The sequence below is a fragment of the Zonotrichia albicollis genome, chromosome 1, assembly GCF_047830755.1.
Source record: "Zonotrichia albicollis isolate bZonAlb1 chromosome 1, bZonAlb1.hap1, whole genome shotgun sequence".
NCBI lineage: Eukaryota > Metazoa > Chordata > Aves > Passeriformes > Passerellidae > Zonotrichia > Zonotrichia albicollis.
In genome coordinates this window covers 149,686,783-149,705,090 of record NC_133819.1, presented here as the reverse complement: position 1 = coordinate 149,705,090, position 18,308 = coordinate 149,686,783, and the positions used below count along the sequence as shown (strand labels likewise).

Sequence of the window (18,308 nt, the reverse complement as noted above, 5' to 3'; positions counted from 1 at the left end):
AAGGAAATATTGCAAAACATTTGGTTCGGTGTGAGTAGATGAGCACAACTCTTTGAATTGTGCTCCCAGAGAGCATTTCTGCAATTACAAAACTGAATTTTTTCTTTCTATGAGTTAAATCCCATATTCCCTTAACACGAATGGAATTGTTTCTGCCGGTAAAAAGTACTGTTATGGCATTCTTGGAAAACAATCAATTTTGTCTAGAAGTGGACATTAGAGTGCTGAAAATGTAGATTAGTATTTACTAAAAGCACTTCTGCAGCATTTCATCTCACTGCCACCAGGTCTGTAAGCAAAGAATCACCAATGCCAAAAAAAATGATCCTGAAAGACCATGTTTTTCCTCCCTGCAATACTGCCTTGAATAGGCTTCACTTTTTAAACCTTAATTCCCCCTTGTTTTAAGGCTCATTGCCCTTGAACACAGACAGGATTCATTCTGTCTGTTCTGTTTGTTTTGAAATTGCTCTTGTCTCACCTGCTGAGAGTCATTAAAATAAGTAACAGGAAGGCCTTGTGGGTGTTGCTCTCTAGTTAGTCTCACCTAATTAACATTCTTTCAGCCAGAATAGATTAATATAATAATGAATTTTGGAAAGAGGCAAGGTGGAGAAGTATAAGCTTCTTTCTTACCTTTTACTGTTAATATTTTTACATTTTGTATTCTCCAAAAATCAAGCAGAACCATAATTGAGAGCCCAGCTGATATTCACAGAAGTAACTTGCATGCCATAACATAAAATGGTTTAAACCATCATCTCCACTCTTAGACTGCCTTTGAAAGAGTTTTCCCAGACAGACTTTTCTTGCTCTGGAGTTGGAGACAAGCACTCCCTCACTCACAAAATGCCATCACAGAACACAGTCCCACATGCAGATTTTGGCTGGGACACAGTTAATTTTCCTCACAGTAGCTGCTCTGGGGCTGTGCTTTGGATTTGTGCTGGAAACAGTGCTGATGACACAGGGCTGTTTTTGTTACTGCTGAGCAGAGCTCACACTGAGCCAAAGCCTTTTTATTCCTACTCCCACCAGACAGGAGGCTGGGGAGAACAAGAAATTGGGAGGGAAAAAAGTTGGGACAGCTGCCCCCAGCTGACCAAAGGGATATCCCAAACCATATCATGCTCAGAAATAAAACTCTGGGGGGACACTTGGCTGGAGACTGTGACTCAGCCAGTGGTGAGCAACTTTTTTCATTTGCATCACTCCTCTTTCTTGGGTTTTATTTATATATCTTTATTATTTTGCTCTTCATTACAACTTCATTTATATTTATTTTATTTTATTTTATTTTATTTTATTTTATTTTATTTTTAAATTTCATTTCATTTCATTTGATTTCATTTCATTTCATTTCATTTCATTTCATTTCATTTCATCTTTCTTCTCTCAACCCATGAGTTTTCCACCTTTCCAGTTCTCTTCCCCCCAGTCCTGCTGAGGGCAGTAAGCAAGGGGCTGTGTGGTGCTCAGTCGCCAGCTGGGGTTAAACCACAACTACAGGTTGTTTCCAAAGAGATCCCCTGTGGATGGGCTGGTCCCAATGTGATCCCAATCCCATGAGCAGAGGCTGTTCCCACAGGCCCTGCAGCAGCTGGGATGTGCTGGGATGGGCTCTGCTACAGAAATCAACACAGCAGCAGGTGATGCTCCTTTCTCATCGCCTGCCACACTCCAGGTGTACATCCAATCATTCTCATGGTCATCATGCAATGCCTTGAGCACTGATCTACTCTTTTATAACACTTTTACTCTTTTCTGAAGGCAAATTCTCTCTGTGTAGCTGAGCTATCCACTCCCTCCTTTCCAGAGCCATGGGCTGTTGAGGAATTCTTCCATTCCAGGCAGGGTGACAACCCTGGGATGAGCAAAAAGATCCAGACATAATTTGTGTCAAAATCTGAGTGTGGGAGAAGAATCTGTGACCTTCCTGTAGGTTCAAATGCTGGAATTCAGTAGGAAATGTATAACTCTACCACTGGTCAAACATGCAATTGTAGTTTTTGAGACAAGGTGAGACAAGAACTTTTGGAGAAGCAACGGTTGGCAGCTGTGACAAAACTGACTTTGTGGAGCAGGTTTTGGTCTTAAAACTCTATGGTCTAAAATATTGTTTAAATAAATATAAGCATAATTACTATGCCTAATAAATATAAGCATATTTATATATATATATATATATATACACCTTTTGTCCAGTTGAGGCATTATATTGATAACTCTTGGCCACTTTTATGGGCCTAGAGCTTCCTGACTTGCATGTATTCAGAAACAGCTAAGAAACATCTCCTTACAGATCTGCTTTCTTTTGGCAAGTGTCTGACAAATATGCAACCAGTCTGGACTGATATAGGGCAAGCAAGTTGCAATTAAAATAGCTTTTTGGTTTGGATTATACAGGCCTCACATTGCAAATATCACGGCTGGAGGCAAAGGGATGGTTGTGGGGATAAGTGAACTTTTTCCTTACAAGGCAACTGCCTTTTGTTGTTGGGGAACACATTCCAAAATTCAGTAAGTCATCCTTTAGTCAATAGGCAGTGGTAGAAAGCCTCAAATTTGAAATAATCTTGTTACAGGCCTGCTACACCAACATATGCTGGGCAAAAGAACTGCTTCTAGCTAAGCATAAATGAATCATAGCATTAATGCAAGAGGGGACATGAAAGCTTCATTATTCAGGGTCAGGATTGGCATAGGCAAGGTCAGGACAGGGCTTTTGATCTGTCCAGGTCATTTCAGAGCACTGCCTGAGCAAAGGCACTGCAATGAAGTCAGAGAAAAATATCTTCATGCAGGGGGTATAGCTGAAGGATTGAGCTGAAGTAGTTAGAAACAGAAAATGGAAAGGGTTTGCATTTCGAAGCTGAGTCTGTGCTGCTCTGTAGATGTCCTGAAACTGATGAGGTGAATCACAGGGAAGAAGAGCCTGGAATCTGCACTTGCTCTGCAGGACAGGGAGAGGGTTTGCTGCCTCCTCCAAACTGCTCCCTAGGGAGCTGTGTCCAGGGAAGATTTGTTATGTCTGGTCCTCTGCATTCATCTCCCCTTAACAACGTGTTCTGCCTCTCCTGCAGGTTGCAAGAGCGTTCACTACGACCTTGTCTTCCTCTTGGACGCCTCCTCCAGTGTTGGAAAAGAAGATTTTGAGAAAGTTCGTCAGTGGGTGTCCAATTTGGTGGAAACCTTTGAGATTGGCCCAGACAAGACCCGAGTGGGGGTGGTGCGGTACAGCGACCAGCCGAGCACTGAGTTCGACCTGGGCAAGCACAGAACCCGTGAGGAGATCAAGGAGGCTGCACGACAGATCCAGTACTATGGGGGCAACACCAACACTGGAGATGCTCTCAGGTACATCACCACCTACAGTTTTTCCAAAGAAGCCGGTGGGAGACTTAGTGATCGAACTGTTAAAAAAGTGGCCATCCTTTTGACTGATGGAAGGAGCCAGGATTTTGTCTTGGATCCAGCCACTGCAGCCCATCAGGCTGGGATTAGGATTTTTGCTGTGGGAGTTGGAGAAGCCTTAAAAGAGGAACTTGATGAGATTGCCTCAGAGCCCAAGTCCGCTCATGTGTTTCATGTCTCTGATTACAATGCCATCGACAAAATTCGGGGGAAGCTGAGGAGGCGTCTCTGTGAGAGTAAGTAGAGCTTTCCTTTCTGCAGAATTAGGACAGGTTCAGTTAGCATAGATACGAATATTAGATATGCTAATTTCATGTAGATATGAAAAGGTATGATTGTTTTCTTTCTATAAGTATGCTTATACTTTATTTTCATGTCTTCTACCCAGTTCCACTCTGTAAGAGATCACTGTTCAAGGCCAGGTTGGGAGCAGCCTGATCTAGTGGAGTACTGCTTATGGCAGGGATTTGGAATTAGGTGATCTTTAAGGTCCCTTCCAACCCAAAGTATTCTCTGATGTTGTGACTCTATTTTACTGCAGGAGATGTGATGGGTTTTTCTGGCAAGTCAGTATTAATTATAAGTCAGCTTCCAGAGTAAACCATGAATTCCCTTTTGGGTCTGATATAATTCAAATACTTTATAATAATTTGGACTACTTAATATGAATAGTGGCATCTTATTTATATCCAGATTTTGGTTTACTTTGTACAGGATGCTTTTCCCCTTTATTTTCTGGCCCTGTACTGTGGAGAGAATGCTCTGGGTGCTGCTGGGCATTATCCTTAAGGAAGCAAAGGGATCTTTGTGCTTTTCTGCCCCTCAGCATCTCATCTCTACTAACTGGTGCTCTCTAGCGCTCTGGCTGCCAACAGCATAAGCATTGGTGATGTTTTCAATGACTTTTAATGGAGAAAAGTGTGGGGATTTGCACTGCATAAATGACCCTGATTTTCCAGCTCCTTCATGAAGAGGATGGGAAGGCATGGTGGCTGCTATCTCCCAGAACCTTAATAGGAGCAGCAATCACACAGCCTGTTCTTCCAGCACTGATAATTCACTCTCTTGTTCTTAGTGACTACATGAAAGCTGCCTGGTTTTGCTGCTTTTTGCAGTGTTTGTTGTGATTACTGTGAACAGGCCTTGTAGATGATGTTGTGAAGATCTGTTATTGCTTTCTGGAGCCTCCCTTTGCAAAATAAAAAAAAACCTCCCTTGGCTTATGTAAAGTCCTTAAAGAGTGGCAAGTGCAAGCAGGCAGAGTCTAGTTGACATTACCCAGCAATATCAAGATGTTTCTGCTTTTTTAGCCTAAACATAAATGGGAAATGGAGGGAGTAATCTCAATACAAATGGAAGTTATGGGGAATAATAACTGTAAACTATGCAGGAAGGAAGGAGTTTGTTTTTTTCTGTGAAAATCTTATGTAATCATACACACTGTGATGGTGTTCACAGGGGTCTTAGGATGAGGGAAGAGATGAGGATCTGACTCCACGTTTCAGAAGGCTTGATTTAATATTTTATGATATATATTATATTAAAACTGTACTAAAAGAATAGAAGAAAGGATTTTATCAGAAGGCTAGCTAAGAATAGAAAAGGAGGAATGATAACAAAAGCTTCTGTCTCAGACAGAGAGTCCGAGCCAGCTCACTGTGATTGGCCATTAATTAGAAACAACTGCATGAGATCAATGACAGATGCACTTGTTGCATTCCACAGCAGCAGATAATCATTGTTTACATTTTGTTCCTGAGGCCTCTCAGCTTCTGAGGAGGAAAAATCCTAAGGAAAGGATTTTTCATAAAATGTGTCTGTGACATACACACAACTGGGCTCTAGTAGAAAATGGCAAACCCTTCCAACTGGCACACTTGGCCAACTCAACATCCTGTTGCAGCTGCTGAACACCAAAAGTGTGATTTTCCTTTGCAATTCTCTCACTTTCCTTTTCCAAAGCAAGTGTTTACTCTGCTTTGTACCTGGGACATCATTTGTTGTCTGCTCAAAAAAATCTTTTACCTGCCTGTCAGAGTATAAAACTATCTGTCTGTGGCTTTCTGAGCCCATCCCATGACCACACAGACCAGCATAACACTTCTTGGACTGCAAAGGAGCATCCTTCATCCTGGATGACAGTCACTCCCCAAGGTGTTTGCTTCCACCTGCACTGGTGAGCTCAATGAGAAATGGGGGCTGTACTCAGTTCAGAACACATCTCTGCTGCTCCTTCCTCCTGGAGAGGACTCCTCACACTCTTCCTCAGCTCCTCCCTCCACGTGTCCACAGGTCCTGCCAGGAGTTTTCTCCACATGTTAATGCAGTAGGAACAGGAAAGGAGGTCACTGTGATGGCTGGGCCTTCTACATGTTTAGAAGATCAAACTTTTAATAGCTGTTACACTTAACCTTGAGTGGTTTTAATGACAGCTCTGCATAAGTCATGAACATACAAACCATGTATGGGTGGGTGGAAAACATGACCAGGGCTGATGCCGAGCTGCTGTTTATTTTGTGCACATTCTGAGACAAAAGCATCTATTGCCACAGCCAGGCTCTGGTTTTAATAGACATAATCCTGTGTAAGCTCCAGGGAGACACATGAATCAAAGGGTGGAAATGGGAGGAAGATTTTTATTTGTACTGACCACTGATGAGTCCTCCAGCCCTGGTGCTGCTACTGAAATGTGGAGGGTTGTGAAGTGCTGTGAATGCTGGATTTCATGCCAGCAGCTGTTCAGAATTGCTTGTGTCAGGTCTCCCTGGACATCTGGCCTAGACTGTCATTCATTTTGCTATATTTGACTGAATTTATTGCTAGGAAGATGTCATTGAGGGCATTAATAGAATTTTAGCTCTCATTTGATCTTGTGGCAGTAAGCATAGCATAATAAAAAAAAAAACCCAACCCATGTCTGCTCAGTAGGACATTGTGGCAGGGGGAGATATTTTTGCCACATATCTCCATTACATTCTGGACTATAGCTGGCTGGCGAGAATGGGTGATGCTTTCGCAGGAAAGCAGGAGTGATACATTCTGATAAAAATTCCAGAGATGTTACGTTTCCTAAATACAGTTCCTGCTTATATGTTGTAGGGATAACAACAGGCAGCTATGGAATACTTAAAAATATACTAGATCTAAGGACTGTGATCACATGAATCTCAGATACTTTGCAAAGAGAAGATGAGGATGAATTCTTTCAATAATGAGTTGGTACCAATGGTTTGTCATTGATTTCTGTTGATATAGTGAGGTATGTGATAAGATATCAAAAGCAGTCACATGTCCAGATGATTCAAAACATTTATATTTCTATTTTTACATGTCTTTGTTGACTTTGGGTAGTGTATGAAGCGCACAAAATATGACATATGCTACCCCTATTCTATTACTGATGATGAAGGGCTTCCAGCCTTCAAAGCAACACCTTGAACATCCATCAAAAGTATACTCTGAAAGCTTCAGAAATGTCCTTTTTTGAGGTTGTCGTTGCCCAGGTTCATGATATATTCACAGAAGAACAGCAAGCTGTTTCTTTTTGGCCTTAAGTGCTAAAAATACCTCATGCACAGAGACCATGACAAAGGGTAGGCATCTGAATTGCCATATCTTGACTGACACTTCCTAAAGGACTTATCAGTACAGTCAAATCTCACAAAAGTACTGAAATATTGGAACACATCAACACCTAAGGATATATTCCACATTCTGCTGCTTGAGATAGTGTTCAGTTTAAGTGCAGGTACTAAGAATTTGACCATCACTTGAAAATCTAGTGGCTTTCAGATGGCTTTGGAAGCCTGTTAAAAGCTCAGCAGACAACTGCTGCTTTTTAAAAAGCTGCATCTGGGCAGTGACCCAGCTGATGTCACCTCTGATATGTCCTGCTGCTTCTTGATGCTGCACTCCCTCAGCTGTCCTGGTGTCTTTCTGTAACATCTCCATCTTCCAGCAATCACTCGTGGCACAGACCACAGGATCACTCATCCTTTCATCACCACATTTTCTGGCTAATTGCAGCTTCCTCTGAAGGCATGAAAGGTCTGTGACAGAATTTCCAACTGATTTACCTTTTCCTTGAAACTAAAGGAAAAAAAAGACTTTTCATGGATGTCAGGAGACAAAATGTTTTTTTAGTGGTGATCTTCTGCCATTTAGTTGAGGGACTGTCTGGTATCTTTTGGCTCCTGGAAGCACAGCAGAGATATTCAGATATTCTTTTTCTCTTACAGAACCTTTTATTTTCAAATCAAATGTCTGAAACTCTCAGATCTAATTTTCCATTTGGTCCAGTCATCACCAGCTTAGAGAGAAATGGTTCCAGAGCTGGTGTCTGGCAGGCAGTTTTGAACTCTGTGGATGAGCTGTGGCTGCTAGTTGTCCCTCACTTTCTCCACAGATCATGCAGAAGTGATTGTTCTCCCAGAGCATAACTACAGCTCTGTTCTGGCACTATGTAATCTCCACATCATTTAAATGTTGCATGTCCAAAGAAGGGCATCAAAGCTGGTGAAGGGTCTTTATTGTGAGTCCTTTGAGTGGTGGCTGAGGGAGCTGGAAGTTTAGCCTGGAGGAAAGCAGCTGGGTTGGAATCTTATTGTTTTCTACAGCTCCCTGAAAGGATAATGCTTTTATATTTTTGAGATTCTGTACTGCGTTAATGTAGAACTGAACCCCATTTAGGGTGTTAGTAAGCTCTCTTCACATTTTGGTCAGACAAAATGATCCCTCCAGGCCTGACAGCCAAGGACAGCCCCAGCCTCAGACCCTGAAAAGCAAAAATAAAAGTGAATTGAGGGGAAGCAAATTGGGGGAATATGATTTTGTTACCTTAAGTTGTAACTGAACAATTAACCCCTGATATATTAATAGACCAAACCTGTATCTGTCTGAAAGCCTTGTGACCATTGTCCATCTTGGGTGGAGTCTCTGTGAGGCTTTTGCACTGCCTAAGGTGTATCTACTGAGGGCCTTTAATAAATATCTACTTTATTTTCTAAGGTGTATTAAGGTGTATCTACTAAGGGCCTTTATTTCCTGACTCTGTCTAGCCTCTGTTCTAGGCAACCATTCCAGGGCACCACAGCCATGCGGGGATTTGTCTCTTCTCCTGGGTAGCAAGCAAGAGGACAAGAGGAAACGACCTCAAGTTTCACCAGGGAAGGCTTAGATTGGATGTTAAGAAAAATTCCTTCACTGAAAGGATTGTCAAGCAGTGGAAGAGGTCTCCAGGGAAGTGGTGGAGTCACCATCCCTGGAGGTATTTAAAAGACATGCAGGTGTAGCACCTGGGTACATAGTTTAGTGATGGACCTGGCAGTGCTGGGTTCATGGTTGGATTCAATTTTCTTAAGGGTTTTTTCCAGCCCAAAGAATTCCATGATTCTAAATAAATTTTTATTTTGCTTGGTACTCTGAAATGAATGGGTTTATTCTGAGATTTGCAACAGTGCTGTTTTATGACCAGCCCCACTTCTAGAAAAGAAAACCTTATTCTTCTTAACTTCCTTCTCCCCTTTGTCAGCAGATGCATCTATGTGGCCCCACCATGAACTACAGCAGGAAGCTAATGAATATTTTTGTTTCCTTTCCCAGATTAGTTTTTACTCAGATTTATTTCACCATGCTGTCCCAGGGGAGGAACTGACACAAGGTGAGAGCATCTAACTAGGAGCAGAAGATCTGGATTGTGTCCTTTGGTGCAGTGCTAGCTCATATCAGCTTGATGAACTTCAGTTAAGGACTTCAGAAAATTGAGAAAAATTCGTCATGCGCTCCCAAAGCAGACCTGAGCTGGTGTGCTCTGGTTTATGTTGTGCATAAAGTGGATTTCTGGATGGGTTTTTCCCATTCAAACTCCACTTCTAGGCTTCAGCACAACTTGCTTGCCTTGAATAAACATCTTGCCTAACAAAAATATCTCACTGCAGATGGATCTCTTCAAGATCCTGTCCCATTTTCCTTAGCCAGGCTTTCCAGTACACACAATTGTTGCTGTTTTACTGCTGCCTCAGCTGCTGCTGGTTCAGGGAGGGATGGCAGAGCTCTCTCCTCACTCAGGCTGGGTCTGGCTGGCAGCATCCTGCTGGGGCTGTTGGTGGGAGGGATGAGCAAGCTGCCACCACCTCCACTTAGACACAGCCTGTCTGTCAGTGCCTCCAGGCAGCACTTTGATATTTCTGTGCACTTGGGTAGCTTTTCTCCTCCAGAATGGATGTTAGCTCTGTTAGAGTTTCAGAGAGTGATTTATTGATTTATTTTCATTCCCTTGTACGTTGGAAAAAGCAATGTCTTAGACATTGCCTTCAGGTGATGAGGGCATTTCAGCATCTGTGGCCTGATTTCTTCTTTTTGCTGAGGGAGAAAAGATATGAATCCAAAAGTCATCCAAAATTCAGAGTTTTAGAAATAAGTCTGGGACAGAAAATGGTTTTACTTATTTTCTTTGATGCATTTTGGGAGAAAAGGAGTCTGTTCCATACCTGCAACTTCATACAGACCACTTGGAATATTAATGTGGGACTCTGAAGATAGGAATATAATAAAATGAGATCAATTAAACTTTTTGCACTTGCCTTTCTTATCTCTATCTTCTTTCTTTAGCAGTTACAGAAAATAGTAGCATCATAAACCACAGGCAATCACTTTATGTAAAACAGTGAATCTCTGGACTGCCGACAACATCTTGTCTCAAATCACAAAATCTGTCTGGATGATAACATCTCTCCTAAATTGTAATAGGTTTTCTTGCATTTCAGACAAGAAAGCTCTCTGAACACTGTTTGATGTACAGTAAAAATAATTGTAAAGACAAAGACTCAGATTAAAGTAAGTCCCAGATTTAGAAAGAAATATTGAGACAATCAGGAAAAGCTTGGGTCTCACAGCCCTATGAAAAAGTAATTGCTATGGAAGCCATTTCTAAATAATGTAGAAGTGAAGGAGAAATACAGAAATAGGAACAGGCAAAAAGCTGGAACATATTCTTATATGCTGGAAGTATCTTGTTTTTCAACCCTGTCTGCAGCCCATATTGATTTTGCAGGAGCTGTAGATGCTCTGCACTTTCAATATTCAGCTGTGGAGCCCAAAACTTCTCCAGCTGCAGTCAGGAGGAGCTTTCTGTCTGCTCCAGGGGAGCCCAAATGATGGGGTAAAAGACACAGCTCATCCTTGGGGCAGCACTGTCCCTCCTGGTGGGGCTGCTGAGGAATGCTCAGCAGAAAGAGCAACCTCTGAAGATGCCAAATGCTCAGCAGGAGACAAGGGCAAGGCACTTAAAAACCTCTGAGGCTTTAGGTTTAGTTACAGACTTTTTTGTCCAAGAAAAACAAAGCAATGAAGAGAAAACCCTTGGCATGTGGCCCTCACAAGTCTTAAATACTTTAAATTTCAGCAGATTTGTACAGTCAGGCTTTTTTTCCTTCTTCATTTACAACCCCTAAACTGACCTCACACTGAAAGGACACCAGTTACTTAAAGTCTTAGTGTTCTAAGACTGCTTTGGGGTTAATTTTTATGCTTTATGTGACTTTTCACATCAAAATCTAATGGTAACTCCCAACACAATCTATAAATGGAATAGACCATTGCCTGCTGTGGTCAGGTGCACCTGCAAGTTAAAGATTTCCTCTGCTCTCCCTCAATTTGGGGATGTAGTTCTTTTTAGGATAGGGAAAGTCTGGTGGTGCTATGGAGATTTATTCCCAATTCTCCTGATGAACCTGCTAAAACTTATGGAAAATTATAGAAAAGGTTGAATCTGTATCAGAGCATGCGATGTAATAAAGTCATAAGATTTTATACTTCTAAAACCCAGTGGGTTTCCTGAAACCCCCAGCTTCTTATAAAATGAATATTTCTGTAAACCCATTATAGCAATGGTGATCTTGGGCTCTCAGGGTTGGTGTTTTTTTTCTCTTTTGCTCCTGGCTCCATAAATTCCAGCCTCGAAGTCTTGTGAGGAGTAACTGCAATGGAAGCTGCAGATCCTGTGATTCAGCCTAATGAGGGAGTCTGGAGGTACCATGGCAGGTTCTGATTACATAGAAGGATGAAGTGTTTGCTGGTAATGGGCTGCCTGTGTCACCTGGGAAAAGGTTTGGCACAAAAACTGAGCTTTCTCTTCAAATAAATTAACCAGAAAATTTGTGACTTTTCAAGGTGTTGAATCAAGCGCATCACCTGGTAATTGAAATTATTTTGGAAACAATTTCACAGGCAGAACAGAACTATAAGATAAATTATAACACAAAACCATGTTCAGAGCTAGATAAGCTGTAACATTAACACCGGGAACAAAATGGGCAGGACCACCTATTTTTAAGATCTGAGATGAAACCATTGCTTCCAGTTCTGTGTTCAGCTGAGCTTTCTTTAGAAGCCTGTGTTATTTATTTCTGTGATCAAAGCAAAGTAGGGCATTTCAGGTTTAATGGTTTATTTTGAAGCTGTAAGTAGATCATAAAATCACAGAATGGCCTTGGAAGAGATCATCTCATTCCAATCCCCTTGTCATGGACAAGGACACTTCCCACCAGACCAGGCTGCTCAGGACTCCATCCAACCTGGCCTTGAACACTTCCAGGGATGGGACATTGGTTGAACAGATCTGTGATATCTGTAAACCTTGAAAGTTTGCAACAAAGAGATTCATGTTATTGCTGGAGTTCAAACTCAAGTGATAGAATTATTTCCTTTCTTATCCTTTGGCAATATGATGTGGTGCATCCTTTCTCCTGTGGAAGTTTGTAAATGCCACTGAATTTCAACTTTTTTTTCTTTTTTCTTTAAATAAACCAAGCCAACAAACAGAATGGAATTCTAATGTGCCAGTTAGTTGAGAATATATCTTGCTCAGTGGTAGAGCTGTAGTGTGGTTTAACTGGTGGGCTATTTTTGTTAGTAAATTGTAGGGTTAGTGATTCAATCCCATCAAGTTCCCCACAAGTTATACCCAAATACCAAATTCCTTTTCAAATCAGTTGGCTTGTTTATGATGCAAAACAAAAGCAGTGGGAGTGCTCTGACACCTTGGAGAACTGCTTTTTTGATAAAGTGCTAATTAAGTTCTTTAAAATGCAATTAAGAAATTGTTGCAAGCTCTGCTGTATTCATGTACTTTAAAATGCTGAAGAATAGTTCTAAGTTCTGCATAAAATGCTTTTTGGCATGTGGATACTTTGGGAACTGTGAATACTGCTGCTAATCCTGGCCAGAAGTAGGGAAGGTACCTTTCAAGTGAGGTAGCTCAGTTGGATAAGTTGATTTTTATCACTTGCCGCCCTTGTCTGTTGAACAGCAGGGTCATGGGACATCAGATTTCTAAACTCTATTAAATTTCTTATGGATTAGTCAGATTGGCTATAACTTCATCTGTACTCTAGGAAACAAAGTAATTTATATATAAAATGCACATATATGCATATATGTTTGGGTATGTGCATAAGACTTATGTTTCTTTCTATATGTATAAACTCTGAAAAATAAACCTGTGTCCTTTCAGCCTGAAGTATCAGTATTTTCTTGCAGTGAAGTAAATAAAGCTATAACATGTTAAAGTTATAGAGAGGATGAAATACAGGACATTTTTACTGCGGACTACACAAAATCAACCCAATCCACCACCTCTGGGTGAGACTTCATTGAGCTACACTGCCATAGGAATCACTGTGCTTTGGTCCTCCAGGGTTTTACAGCAAGATGGATAGCATATATTAGTATGGATAGCATATTATTTATATTTTAGTTCTACATCTACTGTAAAAGTGTCTCTGATTTGGCACTGAAGGTGCAACACTTCTGTCAGAGGCTGCAATGCTAACATGCCACAGGTGGGATGGTGCAGCAGAATTTTATTCAGTAGTGCTAAAGCCTTGTGGCAAATTACTCTAATAGCTTAAATCAAAGGGTTTTCCTGAGCTGAAGATTGAGGTTGGATCAGAACTGAAAGCCATAAATAGAATTAAACAATTTTGTATTTTTATATTCAGGTATCTTTGGTAGGATTCATATCATCATACTGCAGTAGCCTGAAAATTGCCTGTGCTCTTTTGATAGTCAGTGGAAAGGAGCAGACATCTCAAGAGAATGTTTCATCCTCTTTGAGGATGACTGTTTGAGACAGGTGACATAATTCAACCTCTGAGCGCCTCTTTCTTTTCACTCACTTTTGAGAGAGCTTATATAACTTTCTCATTGGATTCTTTGCTTTGACAGCCAACAGCAAAAGAGGTGAACCTTTTCCTGCCACGTTCTGGGAATACAATAACGTTTGTTTCCTTGTGCCAGTAAATTCAGACTGCTGGAATTTATATTACTGATGGATATTCAGGCCAGTGTTGCAAGCTGAGGTGGATGTGCTGCAATTCTCACCCAGCTCCCTGGTGCTGAAGGGTTTGTGTAGTTGAAGGAGACAATGTCAGTTTAGAGACCTGTTACCAAGTATTACCATATGTTTAGGGTCAAACATAATTTATTTAATCCCTAAGGGTCTGCTCCTGTGTTAAGAATGGTTCCCTCTCCCTCATCTTTGGTTTCTGCCTAAATCTTGTAATAAATTGGTCCTTGAAATTAACTGTGCTGTGATGTTACCTGCTGCAGTCTGTTGACTCATTTATAGCAAGGAGATAATACTTTGAAAAACAAATAATGACTGCAATACAATTAAGAGTAACAGAGACAGCTTTTCAAATTGCTATTATTGAAAGATACCTTTGTTGCTAATAGCTTTGTTGCTGTTGTTGTTAATTGAAGCGTGAATACACTCATGCTTAATGATCTTTCCAGTTCTCACTGTAACAAAGTCAGACCCCAAACCAGACTGTGCTTTACTGGAACCAAAATGGGAAGGATGCCAGCTCAGACCAGCTTGAATGTAAATCAAACCCATGTTGCTGGTGCATCCTGGTTGTCTTCCCATAGAGATAATCTAAAAATTCAGTTGGAGGACCTGGTGAACAAACCCAGTGGAAGAACTGCAGATGATAAATTCATCCTGCTATGAATGGCTTTGAAAAGGTGACTTTGAGCCAGTGGAGTTCTGAGTATGGGTTAAGGTAATTAAACAATCTTTCTTATCAGATTATTATCTGATAGAAAAAAAAACAGAAATGGTTTTAAACTGAAAGAGATTGAATCTAGATTGGATAGTAGGAAGAAATACTTTGAGGGTGGTGAGGCACTGGAACAAGTTCCAATGGACCAGGTCTTCAGTGTAGCAGAAAGTGTCCCTCCCCATGGGAGGTTTGGAGCTGAATGATCCAAACCAAACCCTTCTATGACTCTATGATTTATTCAAACTTTCATTGAATTCACTCTGAGTGCCTTTTGCAGAAGTGTCCATGTAAATGGCACCTCTGCAACAGAGTGCTGGTTTTGGCTGGGATGCAGTTAATTTTTTTCACAGTGGCTGGTATGGAGATATGTTTTACATTTCTACTGAACACAGCATTGAAAATGTAGAGATGTTTTTATTATTGTTGAGCAGGGCTTGTCTGATGGAATACAGAATGCCTTGTCTCAATTATTTTGACTTGTATATAAACATAAAACATATAAGGATCATGTTAGAGAAGGGATGTGCTCAGGACTAACAATGCCTCAGGGACTGAAATGATCCAGAGCAGTTTTTGAGTCACAGATTCCTGAAGGTCTCAGTGCTCTCTGGTGCAGCACACTGATCAGGCACTTTGCAAAGGTCACTTTGGGGTCTAGACAAGGAAACTGAATATCTATTTTTTGTCAGTTCCTGACACCATATTTCCCTAAATATTTTGGCAGTGTCCAGCCCCAGAAGTTTTGCAAGAGGGCAGATGTTGGCCATAATGTTCCTTCCCTAGTCAAGCTTACTGACAACCTGCAATTACTACTCCCACTCCAGAGAAATAGTCCCACTTCTACACCTCTGGATCTACTGGAGCTCATGGCTCTAGTGAAAAGGGCAAGAGAATATAATAATAGAAGGAAATTGTCATTACCCTTGCTTGCAATGAATAGGATAGGAGTCTTATTTGAATTGTGAGTGTATAATACTCCCAAAATAAAATGTACTGGAAAATTTACTGTGTTATTTTATTCAGGGATGTATCTTCTAACTGTTCCTCCAAGCTATCAGAGCTCTGTGCTGGAATAGTGAATCATGCATGTTGATTTTTGACAAAGTTGTTTAAGGACAAGTGTAACATTTACAGAGCTGCAAATCTTTCAAAATTCAACATAATTTACACTGGCTGTTCTGATTTCTATTAGCAAGCATAGAAGCAGATGCCTGTTTAATTTACCTGCCTGATAAACTGTTCTTGTAGTGACCTTAATAATATCCTGAAGAATTAATTTCCTGGGCTAATATTATATTTATAATTTATTTATCACCAGCTGAGTATTTACGTGCTCACAGCTTTACAAGCTGTAAGACACTGTGGCTTCACACAGTGTAAGATGGTACACAGGAATCTCTTTAATGTATGACTGGCTCGGAATCAAGGATTTTTATCATCTATAATTAGGAGTTTATCCCAGTGGGTGGGATGGTTTTTTTCATCGTAAATCCTTTTGCATACTATTATTTAGTTAAAAATATTGTCCTGTGTGCTTGCTGACAGCATGAGAAAGCAGAATAGGAACTGTAAATAAATGGAATTAGTGGATGGGTTGCTACACCCTCCCACCACATTCACCTCTGCAAACTATTTTTGAGTTGATTATAAGTAATTTGACTTTGGAGGTCGATATTTTTATTTGTTCTAGGAGGCCTGTAATACAGAAAAGTCTCTCAGCTTTTTACTTTGATTTCTGTGGGCGCATGCCTTGACCATAAAACGTTATGTGCTACTGAAATGTTGAAAAATATCTCCCACTCTCACAGGGTCAAGAAAATTCTTCTTTGTTCAGATCCTAGAGAAGGTTGTTTCCTTTTTTTATTTAGGTTCTTTAGTTTGTCTTATAACTAAAGCATTGATTTCTATTTTGGAGCATAGAATAGTTTTACTCCTCTGTACTTATGCTCAGTAATATATCACTGCTAATTATTTTCCACAAACTAGTAGTGTGCCAGATAACAATGTTTAATTAACCAAACACCTGAGAAAGTATTAGACTGACTTGTCACTACTTTGTATAGCTATTTGCATACATCCTGAGTTATTTCTAGTGAATCCAAAGATTTTTTTTAAGCTTACACAGCAGGGCACTAAAAGACCTCAGAAGTAAACCTTGGCTGAACAGATTTACACGTGACGCAAATCCTTTCCTTGTGAGGTGCTCTGAAGATTTTCCATGAGAGGTTTGATGCACTCAAGTGTAATGAAAATGCCCATTGGGTCACAGAGATCCAACTCTTAGTCCTAGAAGAACTCTGTCCTTCCAGCAGGGAAGGTATGAGAAACAACCGCAGAAATTCTTAGCAGATGGTTCCTCACTGCTGGCTGTGTGCAGAGGTTTTACCTGTGGGGACAGGGGTGGGATTGGGGGTGTCCCTGCACCTGTTTCCTGTTCTCAGCACAGCCCAGCTCTCAGGATGGACCTGGCTTGGCCCTGCAGGGTTCTGGATGCTGTTTCTGCTCATGTGTGTTCACTGCTCCCTGACAGGCACCTCCAGGCTGAGGCTGTGCTGGTGCAGCTCAGGAACAGTGCAGGAGCCCTTGAGGCTGTAATTGTGCAAAGCTGACCCTTTCATCTTCTGTTCTTTCCTTTTTGCTGCTCAATAATTGTCTCCCCTTCACCACAAAATGCACAGGAGAACATCAGCTTTTCAGGAAAAGTGTTTTCTACCCGTAACTCTGTGGTGGAGTGAGAGGGACAAATGCCAAGGGGAGGAAGTAAATTGATGTCAGTAAGTTCATAGTCACAGAGGTTGTTTTGTTTGTGTTTTCTCTTCTCCCACCACCCCTCATTATGGAATAAGCTCCCAAGTAACCTGCTATCACCAGAACACAGGGGACTGAAGGCACCAAGGGCCCTGTCCCCTTCTTCTGCTGTGTCCCAGGGCTTTGGGACTTTTCTCCTGTGGCTGGGTGTGGGTTCAAACTGAGCAGAGTTGATCAATCACTAAGGGGAAGGGGCTGGCTGCTCATCTTATTGTGGATTTCTGGTAAAAAATGGTCACTGATGGAAGACTCCACAACTCCCATGGACTCAGCATCCCACAATTGATCCTTTAAATAAGCCTCTTTTGGAGTACAGACATCCTTTACTTTCTTCTCTTCTGGACTAAGTTATTTTTATAGCATACACCTTTTTTTTTTTTTTTAATGTATGTGTAAGAACACACATCCATATATATAACTGGAAGTGAATGGAGTGATTTTCTCCCAGTTAACACAAAATCTAGGGAATGGAAACCACAGGGGTGGATAAACATGCTATTCATGCTGGGTGGATCTGTGCTCCCATGGGAGGAGGTGAGTGTCCTAATTTCAGAATAGCACAGACTGAGTTTTCATTAAATCAGTACATGTTTAATTATATAATTTTGAATGGGAAAGTGGAGAGTAAGGACACAGATCTGCAATGAATCTATACTTATATAGTAATTTCTGTAGTTTTGTTGGGTTTTTGGTGGTTTGGGCTGTTTTTTTTTTTTTTTTTGACATGTTGATGATTTCCTAGGGTTGGTGGGATCCATGAAAAAGCAGCTAAAGCCAGTATAGAGAAAACGTTTTCCTGCTCTTGGGCTGAGCTTTTAATTTCACTTTCATCTGGAATTCCAGGCTGGATACTAAGTTTGATTCTCCCTACACTTCTGGGTTTGTAGTTGAGGAAGAGCTCTGCTAGGGTGATAGCATGAAGAATTTCTTAATGTTGACTTTCACCAAGGTAAACAACATTGTGATTGCTCCCCTGTGAGTCTGCCAAGCAGCATTTAACCTTCCCTGCTGGACTCACTCATT

General features: G+C 41.0%; 1 protein-coding gene across 1 annotated transcript in view; it reads left to right on the top strand.

The window, feature by feature from the left end:
* COL22A1 (collagen type XXII alpha 1 chain) overlaps positions 1 to 18,308 on the top strand; it is a 228,500-nt gene that overhangs the window by 28,352 nt on the left and 181,840 nt on the right. The window contains exon 3 of the mRNA XM_026790395.2: positions 3,084 to 3,650. Coding sequence (XP_026646196.2) covers positions 3,084 to 3,650 — 567 coding nt within the window. The remainder of the gene's footprint in view (positions 1 to 3,083; positions 3,651 to 18,308) is intronic.